The sequence below is a fragment of the Aquarana catesbeiana genome, linkage group LG01, assembly GCF_042186555.1.
Source record: "Aquarana catesbeiana isolate 2022-GZ linkage group LG01, ASM4218655v1, whole genome shotgun sequence".
Taxonomy (NCBI): Eukaryota; Metazoa; Chordata; class Amphibia; order Anura; family Ranidae; genus Aquarana; species Aquarana catesbeiana.
Window position 1 is genome coordinate 432,104,108 of NC_133324.1, and position 25,842 is coordinate 432,129,949.

The following is a 25,842-nucleotide window of genomic DNA, read 5'->3' on the forward strand; positions in this document are numbered from 1 at the left end:
AAGTTACCATGGGCCTCTTGGCTGCTTCTTTGATTAATGCTTTCTTTGCCCAGCCTGTTTAGGTAGATGACCATGTCTTCATAGGTTTGCAGTTGTGCCATACTCTTTCCATTTTCTGATGATGGATTGAACAGTGCTCTGTGAGATGTTCGAAGCTTGGAATTTTTTTTATAACCTAACCCTAAGCTTTAAACTTCTCCAAAACTTTATCCCTGACCTGTTTGGTGTGTTCCTTGGCCTTCATGATGCTGTTTGTTCACTAATGTTCTCTAACAAACCCCCGAGGGCTTCACAGAAAAGCTGTATTTATATTATAGCTGTATATTATATTAAATTACACACAGGTGGACTATATTTACTAATTAGGTGACTTCTGAAGGCAATTGGTTCCACTAGATTTTAGTTAGGGGTATCAGAGTAAAGGGGGCTGAATACAAATGCTTGCCACACTTTTCAGGTATTTATTTGTAAAACATTTTGAAAACCATTTATCATTCTCCTTCCACTTCACAATTATGTGCCATTTTGTGTTGGTCTATCACATCAAATCCCAAAATATTACATTTACGTTTTTGGTTCATGATAAAATGTGGAAAATTTCAAACGGTATAAATACCTTTTCAAGGCACTATACAGTACACACACTAGGGCCAATTTAGACAGGAGTTAATTAACCTACCAGCATGTCTTTGGAGTGTGGGAGGAAACCAGAGTACCAGAGGAAACCCACACAAGAACAGGGAGAACATGCATACTCCAGGCAGGTAGTGCTGTGGTTGGGATTCGAACCAACAACCCTAGTGCTGCTAGGTGAAAGTGCTAAACAATTATCCACTGTACTGCTGATTATACCTATTACACTAAAGACATACTAAATGGAGTTAAAAAAAAAACATACTAGCCTCAAAAATACTTCTGCGTGTTTATTACCAGCTAACTTGAATACAGCTACTTTAACAGAATAGGCAATTGACCAATTGATCAGACAGAGAATAACTTTCACTTGCAGTTTACTGAACCGGTGCAAAGGTAAATGCAATAATGTAAAACAGGATGGAAAAATGACATGCATACAATGCAAAATAATGAAAGCTGCACAAAAATATGAAAGCTACATAAACATGGACTCTTCACAGTAATGTCTCTGTGAGTCGGTGTAACATATGGCTGCATAGAATAGTCTCAATAAGACTCTATAACAACAAAGATCAAAGCTGATAATCTCTACTTCAGTAAAACAGTACTTGCAATTATTCTCATAGACATTGTCCCTTACAGTGAAGTCCAGGGTGGCTCTGCTAACACAGGTAAACAGCTGGAGGGCCCAACCACAAAGGTCCACCCAACTGCAACTAGAGTACTCTGGTAGCAACTGGGGAGGTGCTTCCCATGGTGTCTGGATCTTCCATAGAAGCTGAGTGCTATTAGGCTTTGGCCAGGCTGCCCACATGCTGGTTCTGACAGTGGAGAGCCTCTCACCCAGCTACAAATCGCTTGTCTAGCTACCTTTGCCTCATCAGGTGTGGCTTCTCTAAGCTGCCAACAAAAGGAGGGGATTTATACTCCCTTAGCATGTCCAGGAAAGTGGGGAATTGTTGCAAATTGATATTAAATGGACCTGTGTCTGCATCTGAGCAGACTGATGAGACACTCTGGTAAATGGCCACGCTGTTGCACTACTATATTATATTACTGTTACTATAATACTATTGCTATAAGCTTCTGATACTTTTTTCAAAAGATAAAGAACCATTTACACAATAAACAACAGACTTATAAATAAGATTGTACCAAGACTAATGATGATTTGCAACATGCAGTAACTCATACTAACCATTCTTCTTTACATTGCTCTGCCTCCTGAAAAGTTTAATGTGTATTCAAACCTATAAACAAACATGTAATATATTGCAGCTTACCAGTCCTTAGATGAGGTACAGTGGGGATGGAAAGTATTCAGACCCCCTTAAATTTTTCACTCTTTGTTATATTGCAGCCATTTGCTAAAATCATTTAAGTTAATTTTTTTCCTCATTAATGTATACACAGCACCCCATATTGACAGAAAAACACAGAATTGTTGACATTTTTGCAGATTTATTAAAAAAGAAAAACTGAAATATCACATGGTCCTAAGTATTCAGACCCTTTGCTCAGTATTTAGTAGAAGCACCCTTTTGATCTAATACAGCCATGAGTCTTTTTGGGAAAGATGCAACAAGTTTTTCACACCTAGATTTGGGGATCCTCTCCTATTCCTCCTTGCAGATCCTCTCCAGTTCTGTCAGGTTGGATGGTAAACATTGGTGGACAGCCATTTTTAGGTCTCTCCAGAGATGCTCAATTGGGTTTAAGCCCAGTCTGAGGTCCTGAACACTCCGGAGAAGGTTTTCGTCCAGGATATCCCTGTACTTGGCCGCATTCATCTTTCCCTCGATTGCAACCAGTCGTCCTGTCCCTGCAGCTGAAAAACACCCCCATACAGCATGATGCTGCCACCACCATGCTTCACTGTTGAGACTGTATTGGACAGGTGATGAGCAGTGCCTGGTTTTCTCCACACATACCACTTAGAATTAAGGCCAAAAAGGTCTATCTTGGTCTCATCAGACCAGAGAATCTTATTTCTCACCATCTTGGAGTCCTTCAGGTGTTTTTTAGCAAACTCCATGCAGGCTTTCATGTGTCTTGCACTAAGGAGAGGCTTCCGTCGGGCCACTCTGCCATAAGGCCCCGACTGGTGGAGGGCTGCAGTGATGGTTGACTTTCTACAACTTTCTCCTATCTCCCGACTGCATCTCTGGAGCTCAACCACAGTGATCTTTGGGTTCTTCTTTACCTCTCTCACCAAGGCTCTTCTCCCCGGATAGCTCAGTTTTGCCAGGCAGCCAGCTTTAGGAAGGGTTCTGGTCATCCCAAAAGTCTTCCATTTAAGGATTATGGAGGCCACTGTGCTCTTAGGAACCTTAAGTGCAACAGAAATTTTTTTGTAACCTTGGCCAGATCTGTGCCTTGCCACAATTCTGTCTCTGAGCTCTTTAGGCAGTTCCTTTGACCTCATGATTTTCATTTGCTCTGACATGCACTGTGAGCTGTAAGGTCTTATATAGACAGGTGTGTGGCTTTCCTAATCAAGTCCAATCAGTATAATCAAACACAGCTGGACTCAAATGAAGGTGTAGAACCATCTCAAGGATGATCAGAAGAAATGGACAGCACCTGAGTTAAATATATTAGTGTCACAGCAAAGGGTCTGAATACTTAGGACCATGTGATATTTCAGTTTTGCTTTCTTAATAAATCTGCAAAAATGTCAACAAGTCTGTGTTTTTCTGTCAATATGGGGTGCTGTGTGTACATTAATGAGGAATAAAAATGACCTTAAATGATTTTAGCAAATGGCTGCAATATAACAAAGAGTGAAAAATTTAAGGGGGTCTGAATACTTTCCCCACTGTAGCTGCCATCTTCTTTTTTTTTGTCAGGCCTTTTTCCTTTGTTGTCACCTGGTGATTCTACAAATAAAACACTTCCTGTCCCTTCATGTCTATGCTTTTGTCTCCACTGTATCTATGGGACAGCCATGACTGTTACCTAGGCTGGACTTCAATGTCTGCCTTTGTTCATTTCCATCTCATAGTGGATTGATGGGACTACAGTTTACACATAAAAAATAAGGTTGTTTTTGCTTTCATTTACACTCACAGGAAGTTGGAGAGATATTGTATTTCTAGAAAGATTAACAGTTCTTTTCTGTACTTGCCAAATACAACTTTAGCCTGAAAAGTGAAAATGAATGCGGCAAATACATCTAAGGAGCAGTAAACTAAAAATTTAACATTTTTGTATTTTTGGTTTGAGCAGGTTTTAATCTGAAAGGTTACTTTCAATGACTGCGCTTTGTAAATCGCCATTGATCTATATGGTGTTCTTGCATAAACGTTTAAACGTGTTATTTAGTATACATTTAAGTTTTTGTTTGGACCTTATCAAGATTTTGCTTTTGATCTAATTGTTTTTCCTGTTTTTCCACCCTGCTTTTCCTAAGAGCCATGCACTGTAGTTACGTTAACATTATGCACAGTGTATTAGAACTTTATATAGCATGTTCCCATGGTCTGAGAACCTATGCTTTATGCTATATATACAAGCAAGTCTAATACTATTCACACCACTTTTTTGATGTTTATATTGGGTGCTGTGAGTGGACATTATCGAACTGCAAAGTGTGTCCCATATGTTTAGTACCAAAGACATTGTTTTTAAAAATTAAAAATGATGTTTGTTTTCCTATTTAGGATTGTATTTACATGGGCCAGTGGTTTGGGTGTTAATAGTTTATTTTTATCAATTAACAAAATGTAAAGTAAACAAACAAAAGAGAAATCCAAATTGAAGCATCATTTCTTCTAGGTACACTTGTACACAGTTTTTGAAGGAATTCAAAAGGTAGGTTGTTCCAGACATCTTGGAGAACCACCCACAGATCGTCTGCGGATGTAGGCTGCCTCAAGTCCTTGTGTTTCTTCATGTAATCCCAGACAGACTGTGGCACTGCTTGACATCTTCTGATGTCAAGAGTAAGTAAGCATGATGTGTATTTCATCTGCTGCAATAAGTTTCCTTGGCCGACCACTGTGTCTATGGTCCTCAACGTTGCCCATTTTTTGCGCTTCTACAAAAGAGCTTAAACAGCACATCTTGAAACCTCAGTCTGCTTTGAAATCTATGCCTGGGAGAGACCTTGCTGATGCAGTATAACTACCTAGTGTCTTGTTGCTATACTAAGTCTTGTCATGATGTATGACCTGGGACACGGAACTGTGTTCCACAAACTCACCTTAGTAGCAGAGTTTGGCTGTTCCTCGCCCAGTTTAACCCTCTCATACAGCTTTTTCTGTTTCAGTTAATAACTGTGTTTCAACCTACATATGAAATTGATGATCATTAGCGGCTGCTTGGTATAATTGGTTAATCATACACCTGACTTTAGGGTCCTACAAAATTAGTCCTACAAAATCTCTGACTTTGTGCAAGTCTACAAAGCGTGCAAGTGTAAGAATTGATGCTGGTTTCAAGCCAAAGGGAAGTCACACCAAATAATGATTTAGATTTTTCTTCTGTTCGCTCACTTTGCATTTTGTAAATTGATAAATAAAAAACAATTAAAACAAAAAAATTGTAAAAGCATTCTTCCTATACAGCATTTCTTCACACATGCCTAAAACTTTTGCACAGTACTGTAAGGAGGGCTGAGGACACTGATATGACAAGAGGGTGATGTAAATAGAGGGGCCAGATGATGTGACTCTATCACGAAACGGCGCGTTGGGCAGAGCGACGTGTTTTCTTTTTCACCTCCCATTGCTGCTGTTGTTTCCAGTAGGACGGGCTGTCTGTGAGCTTCCGGAAGGCGCTCCAGACTACACTACGTGCCTACTATTGTCTACTAACATGTGAGTTTAACCTTTTACTTATCCAGTAAAGTCAATGATTTTATACTATATGGAGCCTTTTTTTCCTTCTATGACCGTATCTGCAATGCTGTGGGCTGATGTCTGAGTACCTGTCAGTGTGAACATCTTTAGCCTGACCCTGCAGTCTTTGATGTCCCATCTCAGTATAAGGTCTCTGATCCATTGGTTGTGGTTCGAAGCAGTATTAACAGACAGCTTTCTCTGATCCTCTGTAACGGGGGATCATGAGTTTCTGGTAAGCGGCCAGTCTGATTTCACGGTGGTGGAGCAAGCACGCTTTTTTCTTCTCACAGCAAGAATTTATGTTTTTTGGAACTTTTTTAAAATACTTTCATATCACTTGGGTGATTTATTTTTTATACATGGACTTTTTATTATCACTTTGAACATTTTATTTTTGGATTGATTATTCATTTGACATGTGTTTTGTATATTATGTATACACTAAAGGGGAACTCTTCACTTAGATCTAAATATTTGGTTTGGTGATGATGTGTATGATCACCAATCTGTTTTAGCACGATTCAACCCCCCTTTTTTCTTATTGAATAATTACATCACCAACAACTAAGTGATTGGGAGAAAAATATTTTAGCCAATCTAGCTGGGGTTAAATAAATTATGTGAAAAAATTTATATTGAACAAGGTGGCCTCTAGCAGACACCAGTCTAGTGAAAGAGGAGTTTCATGGAATTAGATTTGTATTGACTAGACCTTCATGAAATTTAAGTCTATACCCCTGGTATAAAATAATAAGCTGCAATTCAGCATATTGGAACATCACTACATCAAAGTCTCCAACAACTCAATATCCTATTAGTCAACTGCCATGGCAATACACACATATCAGAACTCAACAGTTCTGACCTCACTATTAGATTTGACAATTCCCAGTCAGTGACTCACACATTATTGAAGGTAAAGACAGAGAGGAACCTAATATTCCCAGAAGTATGTCAGCAAAAGCAGCATCCATTTTTCTCTTCTTATAGGTAGTGTGATAAAGATGACGTACTGTAGCAGGACATCTATGAATAGATCTTTTGGGAGCCTCTTTACTAAAAGATCACTAAATTACTAAAATCACACATTACAAAAAATTGTCAGTATGTACCATGACTGTGAAAGTCACAAATTCAAGACTTTGCTGAACTATCTACCAGAAACACTGGATTTCACTGCTACCTAATAAAAGTCTTGGTTCCATCCAAATAATAAACGTCACCAAATTATCATATGTGATGCTGACTCTCTCATATAAACTTAGGCCATTGATAGCAATAGTCCATGGAATAGCAAGCTCACTTTATAAAATATGCACTGTCAGATAATTTCCTGAAAATGTCAGTTTGCTGTAGAGATTGAGCTGAGGCTGCACAAAAGCACAATAGGAAAATATTATATCTGCGTGTGTCCTGCAGCCACCAATATATAACAATACAGTGTTACCTTGCTTTACCTTCATTTTCACAGCGAAGCCCACGCCATCCTTGGGGACAAAGGCAACCTTTGAACCTATCACAGGCTCCTCTGGCACAAAGACACTTCATCTTACAGTCAGGTCCATAGAAACCATCTGGACAAGCTGAAAAAGATGTACATTACTACAAAGTATACCTAAATGTCAAGAGAAAAACTCACCCAAGCTCTACCGCTATATGGTATAGTTGGTGTGTAGAGTAGTCAGTGCTCTGGCTAATTAAGCTCATAAAAGATCCATAGAAAGTACAGGCCAGCAACTCGACAGCTTCTCAATAGAAAATATTTATTTGAGCATTACAGCAGTAACATCATCCAAAAATACTGACAGGTTTTGGACTTAGGCCTTCATCAAAAGAGTTGCCGGCCTGTACTTTCTATACCTAAATGTCAGACACTGGCTGCTCAAAGGAACAATGTGTGCAATTACATATAAAATCTCCTAAACTGAGAAAAAGTAAAATACACAATGTGAAAAGTAACTGACCCATTGTCACGTATTTTTTTGTTCTATGTAACTCTATATATCTGTTAAGAAAGAAGAAAGGAAGAAAGAAAAAAAGAAGGAAGCGAGTTGAGGAATACACTAAACCATGCTGATGGCAGGTGATTATATTAATTTCAAATCAGATATGCCTGGGCACACCATAATCACACCATGTAGCACAGATCCCCTCTGCTACTCGAGCCCCCCCCGTGCCCACTCCGGCTTTCCTCCTCTCCTCTCCCACCAGCTGCTGCTGCAGGCACAGGGGGATGTTTCAGAATGGAGAGCAGGGAAGGGGCCAATAAAAATGTTATTTACTGGCCCCTTCCTTTTCTGAATGAACACAGTGAGTGATTGTGTCCATTCATTACTGAAGCATAGTAAACGGCACTTACTATGCTTCCATTTGTGAATGAACAGAAGTCCGTTCAGCACATTTCCTATTCATTCACTGTCCAGTGCAGCTAAGGGTGCAGAGAAAGGGACTGGGGAATCTCTGTCTGTCTTAAAGTGAAACATCAGAGGTCTGTTTAGATCCCTAATATTGCACTAAGGCCCCCCAATGGGGCTCCTAAAAAAATTGTAAAATAATAATAAAAAATAATATTGTAAAAAATATTAAAAAATTTAAATATTAACAATAAAAAACTACTGACATCATCCACTGCCCTACTGACACCACCCTCTGCCCTACTGACACATTCACTTTCCTACTGACATCACCCTCTGTCCTACTGACTTATCCACTTTCCTACTGACACCAACCTCTGTCCTACTGACACATCCACTTTCCTACTGACACCAACCTCTGTCCTACTGACACATCCACTTTCCTACTGACACCAACCTCTGCCCTACTGACACATCCACTTTCCTACTGACACCAACCTCTGCCCTACTGACTCATCCACTTTCCTACTGATACCACCCTCTGTCTTACTGACACATCCACTTTCTTACTGACACCACCCTCTGCCCTACTGACACATCCACTTTCCTACTCACACCACCCTCTGTCCTACTGACACATCCACTTTCCTACTGACACCACCCTCTGCCCTACTGACTCATCCACTTTCCTACTGACACCACCCTCTGTCCTATTGACACATCCACTTTCCTACTGACACCACCCTCTGCCCTGCTGACTCATCCACTTTCCTACTGACACCAACCTCTGCCCTACTGACACGTCCACTGCTCTACTGATACCATGCTCTGCTCTACTGACACCGTCCACTGCTCTACTGACTGACACATCCACTGTCCTACTGACACCAACCTCTGCCCTACTGACACATCCACTGTCCTACTGACACCAACCTCTGCCCTACTGACACATCCACTGTCCTACTGACACATCCACGGTCCTACTGACACCAACCTCTGCCATACTGACACATCCACTGTCCTACTGACACATCCAATGTCCTACTGACACATCCACTGTCCTACTGACACCAACCTCTGCCCTACTGACACATCCAGTGTCTTACTGACACATCCACTGTCCTACTGACACTAACCTCTGCCCTACTGACACATCCACTGTCCTACTGATACATCCACTGTCCTACTGACACCAACCTCTGCTCTACTGACACATCCAGTGTCTTACTGACACATCCACTGTCCTACTGACACTAACCTCTGCCCTACTGACACATCCACTGTCCTACTGACACATCCACTGTCCTACTGACACCAACCTCTGCCTTACTGACACATGCACTGTCCTACTGACACCAACCTCTGCCCTAATGACACCACCCATGTTTAATACATTTGAAACTGTTTGTTTACATTTGTTTCTAAGAAAGAGTGTGTATCTGTGTGTGTGGTGTGTGTATGAGTATATATATATATATATATATATATATGTATGTTTGAGCTTTGGGGTACACACCCTAATGCAATAGGCTGCGTACACCTACTGTATGTGCACTACTTAGACTGTTTATCCAACAATAAACAAAGGGAGAACAAAGGTAAGAATAAAGGTAAGTTGTGCACATACTGCTATTTGACTATTTGCTATTTGACTATACTGTGAGACCAAGGGTCAATTACTACTGACCTCTGAACACTGCGTCACTTACCACTGATCTCTGCATCACTACTGACCTCCGAACTCTGTCATTTACTCATGCCCCTGAACTCTACATAAATTACTTTGACCTCTGAACTCTATAGTAAGTGATGCAGAGGTCAGTGGTGATTTCAGGGTCAGTATTAAGTGATGAAGAAGTCAGGGGCCAGTAGTAAATGACACAGAGTTCAGAGGTCAGTAGTGACTCAGAGGTCAGTAGCAAGTGACCCAGAGGTCAGGGGTTAGTAGTAAGTGTTCCAGAGCTCAGGAGTCAGTAGTGAGTGATGCAAATTGGCTGATTATGAGCATGGTCAACATCAGTGCCGGGACAAGGTCATCCAGTGCCCGGAGCAAAGATGCCAAACTGACCCCCCAGTCATGATGTACAAGGTTAGGGGGTCCTACGCCCAGCAGCCTTTCACTTGTCAAAATCACTGCCGCTGTCACTACTCCTGTCAGCCTTGTAACAGAAGGAAGGCGTCCCCATGCCTACAGTTAATCATTGTGCCAAGGGTGACTGCCCCGCCCACCCACCCCTTGTCTCGGCCCTGGTCAACATATAAAAAGCACATGGTTACAGACAGACTTTTCAACCTCTATGTCACACGTTAAGCATCTCCCTATAGCACGCCCAATATCCTCCCAGATGATATAGCAACTTCATCTCAGTACACCAATATATCTTACTACCAATATATCTATTCCAACAACACCCCACCATGTATTCATTCTATTGTCAATGTCCTAAACAGGGGCTTCTATTCAAATTTAGTTCTGCTGGGTGGTAGACAACCAATCAGAATCCACCTTTTTTCTCACACACAAAAATAAATGGTGTTGGGGATAGACTTCACATATCACCAGTACGCATTTTATTGTCCAATAAAATAAGTTTGAACATTTATTATCTTCCAGCAAGTAGCTCAGAGACAGTCGAGGACATAAAAAAGTAATTTTGTCTTTCCTGGACTCTAGTGGATTATTGAATATTTTTTTTTCATGTATGTATCTTACCTTCATCACACATAAGTCCTTTCCAGCCAGAAGCACAAGAACAGCCATATGGGTCCTTTAGGCAGAACATGTACCCTTTGCAGCTTTCTTTGTTTTCACAGGTCTCTCTGCAGGTCGTGCCAAATTTGTGCTCACCACATGCTGCAAAAGAGGGATTAGCACACATTTAGGGCTGATTTGTGATATTTTGATAATGTGTGTGCAAAAGTGGGCATCAGTTCACTGTCCATGTTCAGCACTGCAGTGATGTATGGCTAATAACGGTACAAGGCGATTTGATGTTATAGATTGCATTGCAGAGATAAGTCCTTACTTACCCATTAAACATGTTGTTCCCATGAAGCCAGGAGGGCAAATACATTCCCCTGTGTCTTCATGGCAGACTCCACCATTATGGCAATCTGGGCATGTCTTATTGCATTGTGGTCCCCACTTTTGTGCTCCACATCCTGTGAAGTAAAATGAGACATCCAAAATAAATCATTTATTATGTATGAGAGAATCGAAGAGTACAGTTACATTTGTGTTGCTGTTCGTGTATTAGTGTATACAAAGCTCCTCTTATTTAAAGGGTACTAGAAAGCAATGCTGTTAAAGACATTAATCTGATTGTAAAAGATCACCTTGTAAAACAACCCATTCAGTTTAAAATAGAAATGAAAGACAAAACATTTTTGTGTAGATCTAAAAATACATTATAAATACCTTTTTTCCCTTTTTTATAAATGATCAAATGTCCTCTGTTCTCAGCTGCATAAGAGCTGGAGGGAGGAGAAACAGCAGCACACTGAGCTTTCCAGCGAATGGCTGTGCAGTGGGGGCGTGTCAGGACAAGTCTGATCATTGGAGGAGAGTACACTGAGTTCCCAGCATAGCTAGAAGACTGAGGGACTCCCGGGATTCTGTGGGGTCAGCATAGACTGTCAGAAGTCTATCTAGGCAAAGGATTCTTGCTTCAGCCTTTTATGTATAAACTACAAATTGTTTTACTGTGTTTTTTTGTTGTTTTTGTTTTAGTTCTCTTCCTTTCCTCCTAAATCAACAGTAGATCGGATTTATGCCAATTAGTTGAACTTAATGGTTATTTTAACCAAGATTACTATGATTCTGTATACGTTCAGTATATGTAGAGCACTTTGAATCACTCACCATATAAAGAGCCATTCCGACCATGTTGTCACAATTCTATTACAGTCAGATTTCTATTATGGCCAGTTGATGTTGGACAACACCAAGAACACCTTCCACATATTGTTCACTACACAATTATAGTTTTGATCCATACTTTTGATTTGATATTCATGCCCCTTTGTAGAGCTAGCAATAGGATAGTAACCATAAAACACTGAACTTACGTCTGACAATAAGCCTGGTGATAGCGGTATTAAAATGGTTGCCTCCAATGTAACGCACTAAGTACACACTTGCATCCTTGGGCTGCACATTTATGATGGTGTGCTCTAGGAGGTTTGGCACTTCATGCTTTGGTACAGAGTGAAAGAAGGAATCTGGAATACATAAACAGGAATATAACACAATGTAGGTAACGTTTTCTTTTGAAAGATATACAGATTTGATTGTTCTTATATGGCATTCAAGAACGTAATAGAATACATTATTTTAAAACTGTCCCCTACAGGGCTGAAAATATAGCTGAATATTAAACTATCCTCTCAGTCACTCTAAAGCCGCGTACACACGAGCGGAATGTCCGACAGAAAAAGTCAGACGGAAGCTTTTCATCGTCTATTACGATCGTATGTATGCCTCATCAGACTTTTTTTTTCTAAAATTCTGATGGACCTAGAAATAGAACATGCTCGGGAAAACCGCTCGTCTGTATGCTGTTCCGACGGACCAAAAACGACGCATGCTCTGAAGTAAGTACGAGATGGAAGCTATTGGCTACTGGCTATTGAACTTCCTTTTTCTAGTCCCATCATACGTGTTGTACGTCACCGCGTTCTGGACGGTCGGACTTTGGTTTGACCGCGTGTAGACAAGACCGCTTGAATGGGATTCCGTCGGAGTTCAGTCGGAGAAACTTTCGGAGTTTATTCCGACGGCTAAACCGGTCGTGTGTACGCAGCATAAGTGGGAAAGCCTGCCTGTTATAGTCACACAATCAGTTGAAATGTTATAAAGGGGCACCGCACTATCCCTGCAGACATGGAATACTTTTAGCAAGCATCTCACCAAAGATGAAATCCTTAGGCTTTGTTTACACAGGCAGCTAGGGGGTTGTAATATAGGCTGTTAAGTCAGGAATTTACCACTCTCTGACAATCCAGTCACATGTTAGCATGGCCAACAGCCCTGTTAGCACACACTGCCAAGGTTACAGCGTAGCAACATTTATGCAACAGGTCATGTTCGGCAGGCAGTACCACCACCAAACATGACCCGTTCAAATGAATTGAGCTAAAGCGCAAACATGAGCCAAACACTTGGCTTGCAGCGCAGTATTACTATTTAAAATTGCCATTCAGTTGGAAATCTGGCAAACTGAAAATCTGATTTTTGGGAATATTCTGTACACAAAAAATGTACTGAATGCCCACAGTGTAGCCATTACAGTAAAACCTTGGTTTAAGAGTAACTTGGTTCGAGATCGTTTTGCAAGACAAGCTAAATTTTGAAATAAATTTTGACTTGATATACAAGCGATGTCTTGATATACAAGTAGCGTTATGTCACAACAGGGTATAAAAGAGAAGAGAGGCACCTCTAAGTGTAGCAATATGGTTACATTTAATGAAGGTACAACTTTTAGCAACATATTGCTACACTTAGAGGCGCCTCTCTTCTCTTTTATACCCTGTAGCTACTGCTGGATTTTGCTTCTAATCCCCTTGTGGAGGCTTCTATTTGTGGATGGGCTTTTTATGGTTACACAACCTGGTCACATTGCTATAATCTTTTTATATGGACTATAAACTGAAGGACCTGTGAATAAATGGTTGTGGAACGAATCATTTGAGTGGGAAAATTTGCTTTGATATACAAGTGCTTTGGATTACAAGCATGTTTCTGGAACAAATTATGCTCGCAATGCAAGGTTTTACTGTATTACCATTGTTTGAATGAAATGCCAGTTTTAGAAATTCCAAAAATGGCTTGTGCGTCAATACATTATAGTTCAAAACACACAAACAATGACCTGATGTATACTTATATTTAGGGTTGTCCTGATACCGATACTAGTATCGGTATCGGCACCGATACCGTGCATTTGCCCAAGTACTTGTACTCGGGCAAATGCTCCCGATGCTTCCCCCGATACCTGTACAGTCAGCGGTGATCGGCGCATGGGGAGTTACAAGCTTCTCCCCCCACGGCTTTTGACATTGATCGGTGCTTGTAACTCCCCCACACGCGATCACCGCTGACTGTCACTGCATCCTCCTCCATGCCCCCTCCGTTCCTCTGTCCCCCTCAGCTGTCCCCCTCCGTTCCTCGGTCCCCCTCAGCTGTCCCCCTCCGTTCCACCGTTCACCTCTCCTTCTCTGTCCCCTCCGTTCTGTTGTGCCTCTCCGCTGTCCCCTCCGTTCCGCCGTTCCGCCGTTCCCCTCTACTTCTCTGTCCCCTCAGTTCTGCTGTGCCTCTCCGCTGTCCCCTCTGTTCCGCCGTTCCGCTGTCCCCCTCTCCTTCTCTGTCCCCTCCATTCTGCTGTGCCTCTCCGCTGTCCCCTCCGTTCCACTGTCCCCTCTCCTTCTCTGTCCCCTCCGTTCTGCTGTGCCTCTCCGCTGTCCCCTCCGTTCTGCTGTCCCCTCTCCGCTGTCCCCTCCGTTCCGCCGTTCCGCTGTCCCCCTCTCCTTCTCTGTCCCCTCCGTTCTGCTGTGCCTCTCCGCTGTCCCCTCCGTTCCGCTGTCCCCCTCTCCTTCTCTGTCCCCTCCGTTCTGCTGTGCCTCTCCGCTGTCCCCTCCGTTCCGCTGTCCCCTTTCCTTCTCTGTCCCCTCCGTTCTGCTGTGCCTCTCCGCTGTCCCCTCCGTTCTGCTGTGCCTCTCCGCTGTCCCCTCCGTTCCGCCGTTCCGCTGTCCCCCTCTCCTTCTCTGTCCCCTCCGTTCTGCTGTGCCTCTCCGCTGTCCCCTCCGTTCCGCTGTCCCCCTCTCCTTCTCTGTCCCCTCCATTCTGCTGTGCCTCTCCACTGTCCCCTCCGTTCCGCTGTCCCCTTTCCTTCTCTGTCCCCTCCTTTCTGCTGTGCCTCTCCGCTGTCCCCTCCGTTCTGCTGTGCCTCTCCGCTGTCCCCTCCGTTCCGCTGTTCCGCTGTCCCCCTCTCCTTCTCTGTTCCCTCCGTTCTGCTGTGCCTCTCCACTGTCCCCTCCGTTCCGCTGTCCCCTTTCCTTCTCTGTCCCCTCCGTTCTGCTGTGCCTCTCCGCTGTCCCCTCCGTTCTGCTGTGCCTCTCCGCTGTCCCCTCCGTTCCGCTGTCCCCCTCTCCTTCTCTGTCCCCTCCGTTCTGCTGTGCCTCTCCACTGTCCCCTCCGTTCCGCTGTCCCCTTTCCTTCTCTGTCCCCTCCGTTCTGCTGTGCCTCTCCGCTGTCCCCTCCGTTCTGCTGTGCCTCTCCGCTGTCCCCTCCGTTCCGCCTTTCCGCTGTCCCCCCTCCTTCTCTGTTCCCTCCGTTCTGCTGTGCCTCTCCGCTGTCCCCTCCGTTCCGCTGTCCCCCTCTCCTTCTCTGTCCCCTCCGTTCTTCTGTGCCTCTCCACTGTCCCCTCCGTTCCGCTGTCCCCTTTCCTTCTCTGTCCCCTCCGTTCTGCTGTGCCTCTCCGCTGTCCCCTCCGTTCTGCTGTGCCTCTCCGCTGTCCCCTCTGTTCCGCCGTTCCGCTGTCCCCCTCTCCTTCTCTGTCCCCTCCGTTCTGCTGTGCCTCTCCGCTGTCCCCTCCGTTCCACTGTCCCCCTCTCCTTCTCTGTCCCCTCCGTTCTGCTGTGCCTCTCCGCTGTCCCCTCTGTTCTGCTGTGCCTCTCCGCTGTCCCCTCAGTTCTGCTGTCCCCCTCTCCTTCTCTGTCCCCTCCGTTCTGCTGTGCCTCTCCGCTGTCACCGTTCCGCTGTCCCCCTCTCCTTCTCTGTCCCCTCCGTTCTGCTGTGCCTCTCCGCTGTCCCCTCCGTTCCGCTGTCCCCCTCTCCTTCTCTGTCCCCTCCGTTCTGCTGTGCCTCTCCGCTGTCCCCTCCGTTCCGCTGTCCCCCTCTCCTTCTCTGTCCCCTCCGTTCTGCTGTGCCTCTCCGCTGTCCCCTCCGTTCTGCTGTCCCCCTCTCCTTCTCTGTCCCCTCCGTTCTGCTGTGCCTCTCCGCTGTCTCCTCCATTCCGCTGTCCCCCTCTCCTTCTCTGTCCCCTCCGTTCTGCTGTGCCTCTCCGCTGTCCCCTCCGTTCTGCTGTGCCTCTCCACTGTCCCCTCCGTTCTGCTGTGCCTCTCCGCTGTCCCCTCCGTTCTGCTGTGCCTCTCCGCTGTCCCCTCAGTTCTGCTGTCCTCCTCCTTCCTTTGTGAATGGACAGAGTCAGCTGACTCTGTCCATTCACATAACTGAAACATTGTAATCTCCTGTGATTACGATGTCTCAGTTTATGAATGGAGAGGAGCTGCTGTCTTCTCTCCATTAATTCTCAGTGCAGTTGAGGCTGCAGAGAAAGGGACTGGGAAATCTCTATCCTCTGTCTCTTTCTCTGTCTCAAGGGGGAGATATCAGAGGTCTGTTAAGACCCCTGATATCTCACCAAAGCCCCCCAACAGGGCTGATTAAAAAAAAAAAAAAAAAAAAACACATATTGCAATAAAGAACAAAAAAAATATTATTGTAAAAATGTAAAATTGTAAATAAAAAAAACAAAACACACAGACACCGTTCATCCCCCCCCCCCCCCCCCCCAAAAAAGAAAGCATTGTTAAAAAAAAAACAAAAAAACCCACTGTCACGTGACATTAAAAAATAAAGTATCGGTAATCGGTATCGGCAAGTACTTGAAAAAAAGTATCGGTACTTGTACTCGGTCCTAAAAAAGTGGTATCGGGACAACCCTACTTATATTGTAACATTGGTCTTTATGTGGCAAATATTAATAGAGAAACAACAGCAGGGTGTGCTATACCCATGTACCAAACCCACTAAAACTTTTATTCATAGCTGTCTAGAACTCATAATGAAGAAAATGAAGGGAATGCAGAATTAGTGCCCTATAAGTTTATACACTTGGCATCCTTATGACTTCCTTTCATTTTCTACATTATGAGTGTTATATAGTTTTGAATAAAAATAGTGGGTATAGTGCACCCCTGCTGTTGTTTCTCAATCGATGCGTTATAGACATTTTACTGAATATGGGGTTTACCATTAAAAACCATGTTCATATTTAAAAGGGTTTACCTATATAGTACAACGTATTAAACTTGTCCCATTAGAAATATGGAGGCTGCCATGGTGATCAAATCAATTCCATACTTTGAGTCATTGACCCAGGGCATACAAATCAAGAGTTTTGATATCGATCTGATTTTAAAACTGATCTACAGCCAGTTATATGTTAATGTTGTTGACAAACATTTTTAGCCTATGTCTAGTGTTGGTTCTATGCAGCAACAGAACCTGTCCTAGACTTTAAAATCTTTTTTTGTGTAGTTATAACAGAAAGCAATTACAAACATGACAGGCTCATGAAATGTACTCATGTACTGGGGTGTACTAGGGTGTGATCTAAACTTTGAACTTTTCGCTATTGTTATTACTGTTACTGTACTGCGTTCATGGAAAACAATAATCTGCAAGTTCTTCCAAAAATGATGTTAGTTTTGCAACAATTTATCCTGGCTCAGAATGTGTGACCATGGGATTAACAATGTGGTTATATACTTGCCAGATTCTAACTAAAACCCAATGAATTATCATATCTTTTTATCTCTATACATAACTGCGCCCCACCATGCTATTAGTTGTTACTGATTTTTTGCTTCAAAGTCATATCCATTAGCTATCCTGGGCAAATTTGTAATTTTTCACATACGCTAGAAAAATAAAAAAATGCACTTCATACGATACGCATGCTAGTCATTTATCAGACACATAACACATATTAAAAATACATTTGCATGAATTTTTGTGCACACAAATGCAATATAATATCCAATTTTTTAGTAAAATATAAAATATGATGTTGTGTCAAGTAAAGAGATAACAAACATGTCAAGATTTAAAATTGCATATGCCTTTGAAATGATGACAAACTACAGTACCTAAGTAGTAGTGGGTTTATGGTAGTAAACCCAAAACCCAAATCATAATATACTGCAGCTTAGCAGTCATTAGACATGGTGTTAGATGTACTAGCAGATTTAAATACACTAACTAATTGAAACCAAACTCTGGTTAACACTTTTTAAGCAGTTACAACAAACAGTTTTTCCCGTTTAGGATAAAAGTTTTCCATAAATAAATAAAACTGATCATCGTAAGTACCTCTGCCAGTGTTGAATAGCTTGTCTCATCCATGTAATTGATACATCTGCAAAAGGGCTTGTTCTTTTGAAAAACAACAGACTTACTGACCAGATCACCAGATGAAAATAGAAAGAAAGCATAAAACTAATGCAGCCATCACATCTAAGAATTGGTAAGCTGCAATATAATAAATGTTTGCATTTTGGCTTATTAATGCTTTAAACATGAACACTGGCACTAGAATTATTTCTCTCCAACGTTCACGACCATACCTCACATATGTGGTGAAATCACCATATACAGTTGTGCTCCTAAGTTTACATACCCTGGCAGAATTTATGATTTCTTGGCCATTTTTCAGGAGAATATGAATGATAACACAAAACCTTTTCTTTCACTCATGGTTAGTGTTTGGCTGAAGTCATTTATTATCAATCAACTGTGTTTACTCTTTTTAAATCATAATGGCAACAGAAACTATCCAAATGACCCTGATCAAAAGTTTACATACCCTTGTGATTTTGGCCTGATAACATGAACACAAGTTGACACAAAGGGATTTGAATGGCTATTAAAGGTTAGACATGTGCACACTGAAATATTTTGTTTCGGAATTTCGTTTTCGTCCAAAAAATAAATAAATATTTATTTAAATTTATTTAGTTACTCCTGAAATTTGTTTTTATATATTTTGTTTCGTTAAAAAATGCATTCGTACGAAAATCTAAAATAATTAAGGTCGAATCTGTCATTGAAGGCTTGTGGTGTCTGTTGAATGTTCTAAGAAGATTCGACGGAGCAGCTAAACTGTACACTGACGCAATCGTACATTTCCGGTCGAATGTTCCGCCTACAAGCTATAGTAGAATTCTAATGTTGTATGACACTAGTAATAATTATATTTATTAATTATTATTACTCTTCAAACAACATTAGAATTCTTCTATAGCCTATGGGTGGAGCATTTGACCATAAATCGAATCTTCATGTGGAATCTTTTCTCTCTATGTCGAATAATCTTGGACTAATAGAGTTAGGTTAGGCACATTCGACCTTTTTTGCTATTGTCTCTATAATGTTGAATCTTTTCTCTCTATATCGAATCTTTTCTCTCTATGTAGAATAATCTTGGACTAATAGAGCTAAGGTTAGGCACATTCGTCCACAGGTTCGATGGACACAGATCACTATTGTCAGCGTCATGTCGAATCTTCTATGTGTATCGAACTGTTGTCGCAACGAAAACGAAAATAAAGCATTTGTTTATGTTGGATCTTTCAGTTTTTGGATTCTGCACGTTCGTTATCATTTGTTAAAACGATAACGAAAATACCTGAAATTCGGACGAAAACGAATGCACATGTCTATTAAAGGTAACCATCCTCACCTGTGATCTGTTTGCTTGTAATTAGTGTGTCTGTATAAAAGGTCAATGAGCTTCTGGACTCCTGACAGACACTTGCATCTTTGTGTTGCACTGACTTTTCTGGATTCTGAGTCATGGGGAAAGCAAAAGAATTGTCAAAGGATCTGCGGGAAAAGGTAGTTGAACTTTATAAAACAGGAAAGGGATATAAAAAGATATCCAATGAATTAAGAATGCCAATCAGCAGTGTTCAAACTCTAATCAAGTAGTGGAAAATGAGGGGTTCTGCTGAAACCAACCCACAGTCAGGTAGACCAACTAAAATTTCAGCCGCAACTGCCAGGAAAATTGTCCGAGATGCAACGAAAAACCCACAAATAACTTCAGGTGAAATTCAGGACTCTCTGAAAACATGTGATGTGCCTGTTTCAAGATGCACAATAAGGAGGCACTTGAAGAAAGATGGGCTACATGGTCGAGTCACCAGAAAATTTTCTACGTAAATGCCACAAAGTATCCCGCTTACAATACGCGAAACAGCACAGAGACAAGCCTCAAACCTTCTGGCACAAAGTCATTTGGAGTGATGAGACCAATATTGAGGTTTTTCCCCACAACCATAAACGCTTCATTTGGAGAGGAGTCAACAAGGCCTATGATGAAAGGTACACCATTTCTACTGTGAAACATGGAGGTGGATCGCTGATGTTTTGAGGATGTGTGAGCTACACAGGCACAGGAAATTTGGTCAAAACTGATGGCAAGATGAATGCAGTATGTTATCTAAAAATAGTGGAGGAACATTTGCATTCATCAGCCAGGAAGCTGTGCATGGGACGTACTTGGACATTCCAACATGTCAATGATCCAAAACACAAGGCCAAGTTGACCTGTCATTGGCTACAGCAGAATAAAGTGAAGGTTCTGGAGTGGCCATCTCAGTCTCCAGACCTTAATATCACTGAGCCACTCTGGGGAGATCTCAAACTTGCAGTTCATGCAAAACAGCCCAAGAATTTACAGGAACTGGAGGCTTTTTGCCAAGAGGAATGGGCAGCTTTACCATCTGAGAAGATAAAGAGCCTCATCCACAAATACCACAAAAGACTTCAAGCTGTCATTGATGTTAAAGTGGGCAATACATGGTATTAATAACTGGGGTATGTAAACTTTTGATGAGGGTCATTTGGGTAGTTTCTGTTGTCATTATATAGTAGGTGAGGTTGAAAAAAGACACAAGTCCATCAAGTCCAACCTATGTGTGTGATTATGTGTCAGTATTACATTACATATCCCTGTATATTGCGGTCATTCAGGTGATTATCTAATAGTTTCTTGAAGCTATCAATGCTCCCCGCTGAGACCACCGCCTGTGGAAGGGAATTCCACATCCTTGCCGCTCTTACAGTAAAGAACCCTCTACGTAGTTTAAGGTTAAACCTCTTTTCTTCTAATTGTAATGAGTGGCCACGAGTCTTATTAAACTCTCTTCTGCGAAAAAGTTGTATCCCTATTGTGGGGTCACCAGTACAGTATTTGTAAATTGAAATCATATCCCCTCTCAAGCGTCTCTTCTCCAGAGAGAATAAGTTCAGTGCTCGCAACCTTTCCTCATAACTAAGATCCTCCAGACCCTTTATTAGCTTTGTTGCCCTTCTTTGTACTCGCTCCATTTCCAGTACGTCCCTCCTGAGGACTGGTGCCCAGAACTGGACAGCATACTCCAGGTGCAGCCGGACCAGAGTCTTGTAGAGCGGGAGAATTATCGTTTTATCTCTGCAGTTGATCCCCCTTTTAATGCATGCCAATATTCTGTTTTATTAGCAGCAGCTTGGCATTGCATGCCATTGCTGAGCCTATCATCCACTAGGACCCCCAGGTCCTTTTCCATCCTAGATTCCCCCAGAGGTTCTCCCCCAGTGTATAGATTGCATTCATATTTTTGCCACCCAAATGCATTATTTTACATTTTTCTACATTGAACCTCATTTGCCATGTAGTCGCCCACCCCATTAATTTGTTCAGGTCTTTTTGCAAGATTTCCACATCCTGCGGAGAAGTTATTGCCCTGCTTAGCTTAGTATCGTCTGCAAATACAGAGATTGAACTGTTTATCCCATCCTCCAGGTCGTTTATGAACAAATTAAATAGGATTGGTCCCAGCACAGAACCCTGGGGAACCCCACTACCCACCCCTGACCATTCTGAGTACTCCCCATTTATCACCACCCTCTGAACACGCCCTTGTAGCCAGTTTTCAATCCATGTACTCACTCTATGGTCCATGCCAACGCACCTTATTTTGTACAGTAAACGTTTATGGCGAACTGTGTCAAATGCTTTTGCAAAATCCAGATACACCACGTCTACGGGCCTTCCTTTATCTAGATGGCAACTCACCTCCTCATAGAAGGTTAATAGATTGGTTTGGCAAGAACGATTCTTCATGAATCCATGCTGATTACTGCTAATGATATCATTCTTATTACTAAAATCTTGTATATAGTCCCTTATCATCCCCTCCAAGAGTTTACATACTATTGATGTTAGGTAACTGGTCTGTAATTCCCAGGGATGTTTTTTGGGCCCTTTTTAAATATTGGTGCTACATTGGCTTTTCTCCAATCAGCTGGTACCATTCCAGTCAATAGACTGTCTGTAAAAATTAGGAACAACGGTCTGGCAATCACCTGACTGAGTTCCCTAAGTACCCTCGGATGCAAGCCATCTGGTCCCGGTGATTTATTAATGTTAAGTTTCTCAAGTCTAATTTTAATTCCGTCCTCTGTTAACCATGTAGGTGCTTCCTGTGTTGTGTCATGAGGATAAACACTGCAGTTTTGGTTACTGAAGCCCCCCGATTCACTCGTGAAGACTGAGGAGAAGAATAAATTCAATACCTTTGCCATCTCCCCATCCTTTGTAACCAGATGTCCTTCCTCATTCTTTATGGGGCCAATATGGTCTGTCCTCCCTTTTTTACTGTTTACATACTTAAAGAATTTCTTGGGATTTTTTTTGCTCTCCTCCGCTATGTGTCTTTCATGTTCTATCTTAGCCATCCTAATTGCACCCTTACATTTCTTATTGCATTCTTTATAAATTCTGAATGCTGTGGATGATCCCTCAACCTTGTATTTTTTGAAGGCCTTCTCCTTTGCTTTTATATGCATTTTTACATTGGAGTTAAGCCATCCAGGATGTTTGTTCGCTCTTTTAAATTTATTACCCAATGGGATACATTGGCTAATGCCCTTATTTAATATGCTCTTAAAGCAAACCCATCTCTCCTCCGTATTCTTTGTTCCTAATATTTTATCCCAATTTATGCCTTTTAGCAAGGTTTGTAGTTTAGGGAAGTTGGCTCTTTTGAAATTCAGTGTCTTTGTGTTCCCTTCATGTCTCCTATTTGTGTGATTTATACTGAAACTAATTGACCTGTGATCACTGTTACCTAAATTGCCCCGTATTTCCACATCTGTTATCAGGTCTGTATTGTTGGTAATCAGTAGATCTGGTAATGTTTTATTTCTAGTTGGTGCATCTACCATCTGACCCATAAAATTGTCCTGCAAGACACTAAGGAACTGGCGAGCCTTAACTGAATGCGCGGTTCCCTCCGCCCAGTCTATGTCTGGATAATTAAAATCCCCCATTATGATAACACTTCTCATCCTTGCTGCTAATCCAATTTGTAATAGGAGATCCGTCTCCACTTCCTCCCTCAGGTTAGGGGGCCTATAGCATACTCCCAGTATTATTTTCCCCTTAGCTTCATCCCTTTGGAGCTCTACCCATAAAGATTCCACCTCCTCCCTAGCCCCCTCAGTGATGTCATCTCTCACATTCACTTGTACATTATTCTTGATATATAGGCATACCCCTCCCCCTTTTTTACCCTCTCTGTCCTTGCGGTATAGGGTATACCCTTGAATGTTTGCCAGCCAATCATGAGAGCTGTTGAACCAGGTCTCTGAAATTCCCACAAAATCCAAATCCTCCTTGTACAACAGTATCTCTAGTTCACCCATCTTGTCCGCCAGGCTCCTGGCATTGGTGAACATGCCACATAGTTTAGACCGGTCGCATATTGTCCTCGTATTGGGTGTTTCAAGATTGCAACTTGGACTTGCTACTATACTCACCTTGTGTTTTTGTGCTTTGGTTAACCTACCACTAATGCCCCCAATACTACCCTCTGGAATATCTTCCGCGCTGGCTATCACTGTCTCTGGACCCTCCCCCCCATCGCCTAGTTTAAAAACCCCTCTAACTTTTTGGCCATATTCATTCCCAGCAGATCTGCACCCTCCTCATTTAGGTGCAGTCCGTCCCTTCTATAGTACCGGTTACCGACTGAGAAGTCGGCCCAGTCCTCCAAGAACCCAAACCCCTCCTTACTACACCAGCTCTTCAGCCACTTGTTTACTTCCCTAATCTCCCTCTGCCTCTCTGGTGTGGCTCGATGTACCGGTAGTATTCCTGAGAACACTACCTTGGAGGTCCTTTTCCTCAATTTAGCTCCTAAGTCCCTAAAATCGTTCTTTAGGACACTCCATCTGCCTCTGACTTTGTCATTGGTGCCAACGTGCACCATGACAGCCGGGTCTTCCCCAGCCCCTCCCAGTAATCTGTCCACAAGATCCGTGATGTGCCGAACCCGAGCGCCCGGTAGACAACATACTGTTCGGCGCTTCAGGTCTTGGTTACAGATTGCCCTCTCTGTCCTTCTAAGAATTGAGTCCCCTACCACCAGAATCTGTCTTTCCTTTCCCTTTGCTGCCCCCCCACTCTCACTGGAGGAGTTCTTCCCCTGGCAGCTAGGAGAGTCCCTCATCTCCAGCAGTGCTGGTCCCTGACTGGTTACACCAATGTCACTCAATGGAGCGTACTTATTGGGATGCTCCAGTCCTGGATCGGCCTCCCTGGCACTTCCCCCTCTACCCCTCCTGACTGTCACCCATCTACTCTTTGCTAGTGCCTGCACCTCTTTGTCTCCACCCGCCTCTGTGCTGGCCCCTGCCGGCACCTGCCGTGTACGTTCCTGGCTCACCTTTAGTATGGAGGGACTTCTCAGTGCTGACAGTTGCTTCCCCAGATTCAGAACCTGGGCTTCCAGGGAAACAATGTGCTTACATTTTGCACAGCAGTATTCGCCCTCGATCGGATGATCAAGGAACGCATACATGCGGCAAGATGTACAAAGAGTCGCCTCTCCACACCCGCCGGGCATCGTACCTATTAAATTTGGTGAGGATTTGGGGATTTTACCCTGTCCAAATTACCTAACAACTAGCTTCCTGGCACTAATACTCAAGACAATACACAGGTACACGACAAGACAATACACAGGTACACAATACACAAGTACTAACGATCCACACATACTACTCAGACGACACTCAGATACTCACACTACACAGGTACTATGACCCCTGTTATAACCTCCTGTTTTAAACTCTTGTTTTTAACTCCCACTTAATCCAGCTCCACTTACACCAAGCTCCACAGCTTCAAACTGAGCACGCTCAGACTGAGTCCTACAACAAGTTAAATAGGCACCTGTGAGCAATTAACCACACCCCTTAATTGATAGACTGATGAAACAAGAAAAAAAAAAAAAAAAAAAGCTATTTAAAAAGTGACAGCAAAAGGCAAATTAAAAACTAAAAGGAAAAGTCCCCAAAATGCAACCCAGCAAACACCAACAGACAGCAAACACACACCAACAGACAGCAACACACACCAACAGACAGCAACACACACCAACAGACAGCAAGACTTGTATACTCTAACTCTTGTTTTTAACTCCCACTTAATCCAGCTCCACTTACACCAAGCTCCACAGCTTCAAACTGAGCACGCTCAGACTGAGTCCTACAACAAGTTAAATAGGCACCTGTGAGCAATTAACCACACCCCTTAATTGATAGACTGATGAAACAAGAAAAAAAAAAAAAGCTATTTAAAAAGTGACAGCAAAAGGCAAATTAAAAACTAAAAGGAAAAGTCCCCAAAATGCAACCCAGCAAACACCAACAGACAGCAAACACACACCAACAGACAGCAACACACACCAACAGACAGCAACACACACCAACAGACAGCAAGACTTGTATACTCTAACTCTTGTTTTTAACTCCCACTTAATCCAGCTCCACTTACACCAAGCTCCACAGCTTCAAACTGAGCACGCTCAGACTGAGTCCTACAACAAGTTAAATAGGCACCTGTGAGCAATTAACCACACCCCTTAATTGATAGACTGATGAAACAAGAAAAAAAAAAAAAAGCTATTTAAAAAGTGACAGCAAAAGGCAAATTAAAAACTAAAAGGAAAAGTCCCCAAAATGCAACCCAGCAAACACCAACAGACAGCAAACACACACCAACAGACAGCAACACACACCAACAGACAGCAACACACATTATGATTTAAAAAGAGTAAACACAGTTGATTGGTAATAAATGGCTTCAGCCAAACACTAACCATGAGTGAGAGAA

The 25,842-nt window shown here is 42.6% G+C and overlaps 1 protein-coding gene across 1 annotated transcript in view; it reads right to left on the reverse strand.

Annotated features, from left to right (window-relative positions):
- TEK (TEK receptor tyrosine kinase) overlaps positions 1-25,842 on the reverse strand; it is a 151,819-nt gene that overhangs the window by 47,819 nt on the left and 78,158 nt on the right. Inside the window, exons 4-7 of the mRNA XM_073635905.1 lie at positions 11,903-12,055; positions 10,865-10,996; positions 10,548-10,688; positions 6,938-7,063 (exon numbers count right to left, since the gene is read on the reverse strand). Coding sequence (XP_073492006.1) covers positions 6,938-7,063; positions 10,548-10,688; positions 10,865-10,996; positions 11,903-12,055 — 552 coding nt within the window. The remainder of the gene's footprint in view (positions 1-6,937; positions 7,064-10,547; positions 10,689-10,864; positions 10,997-11,902; positions 12,056-25,842) is intronic.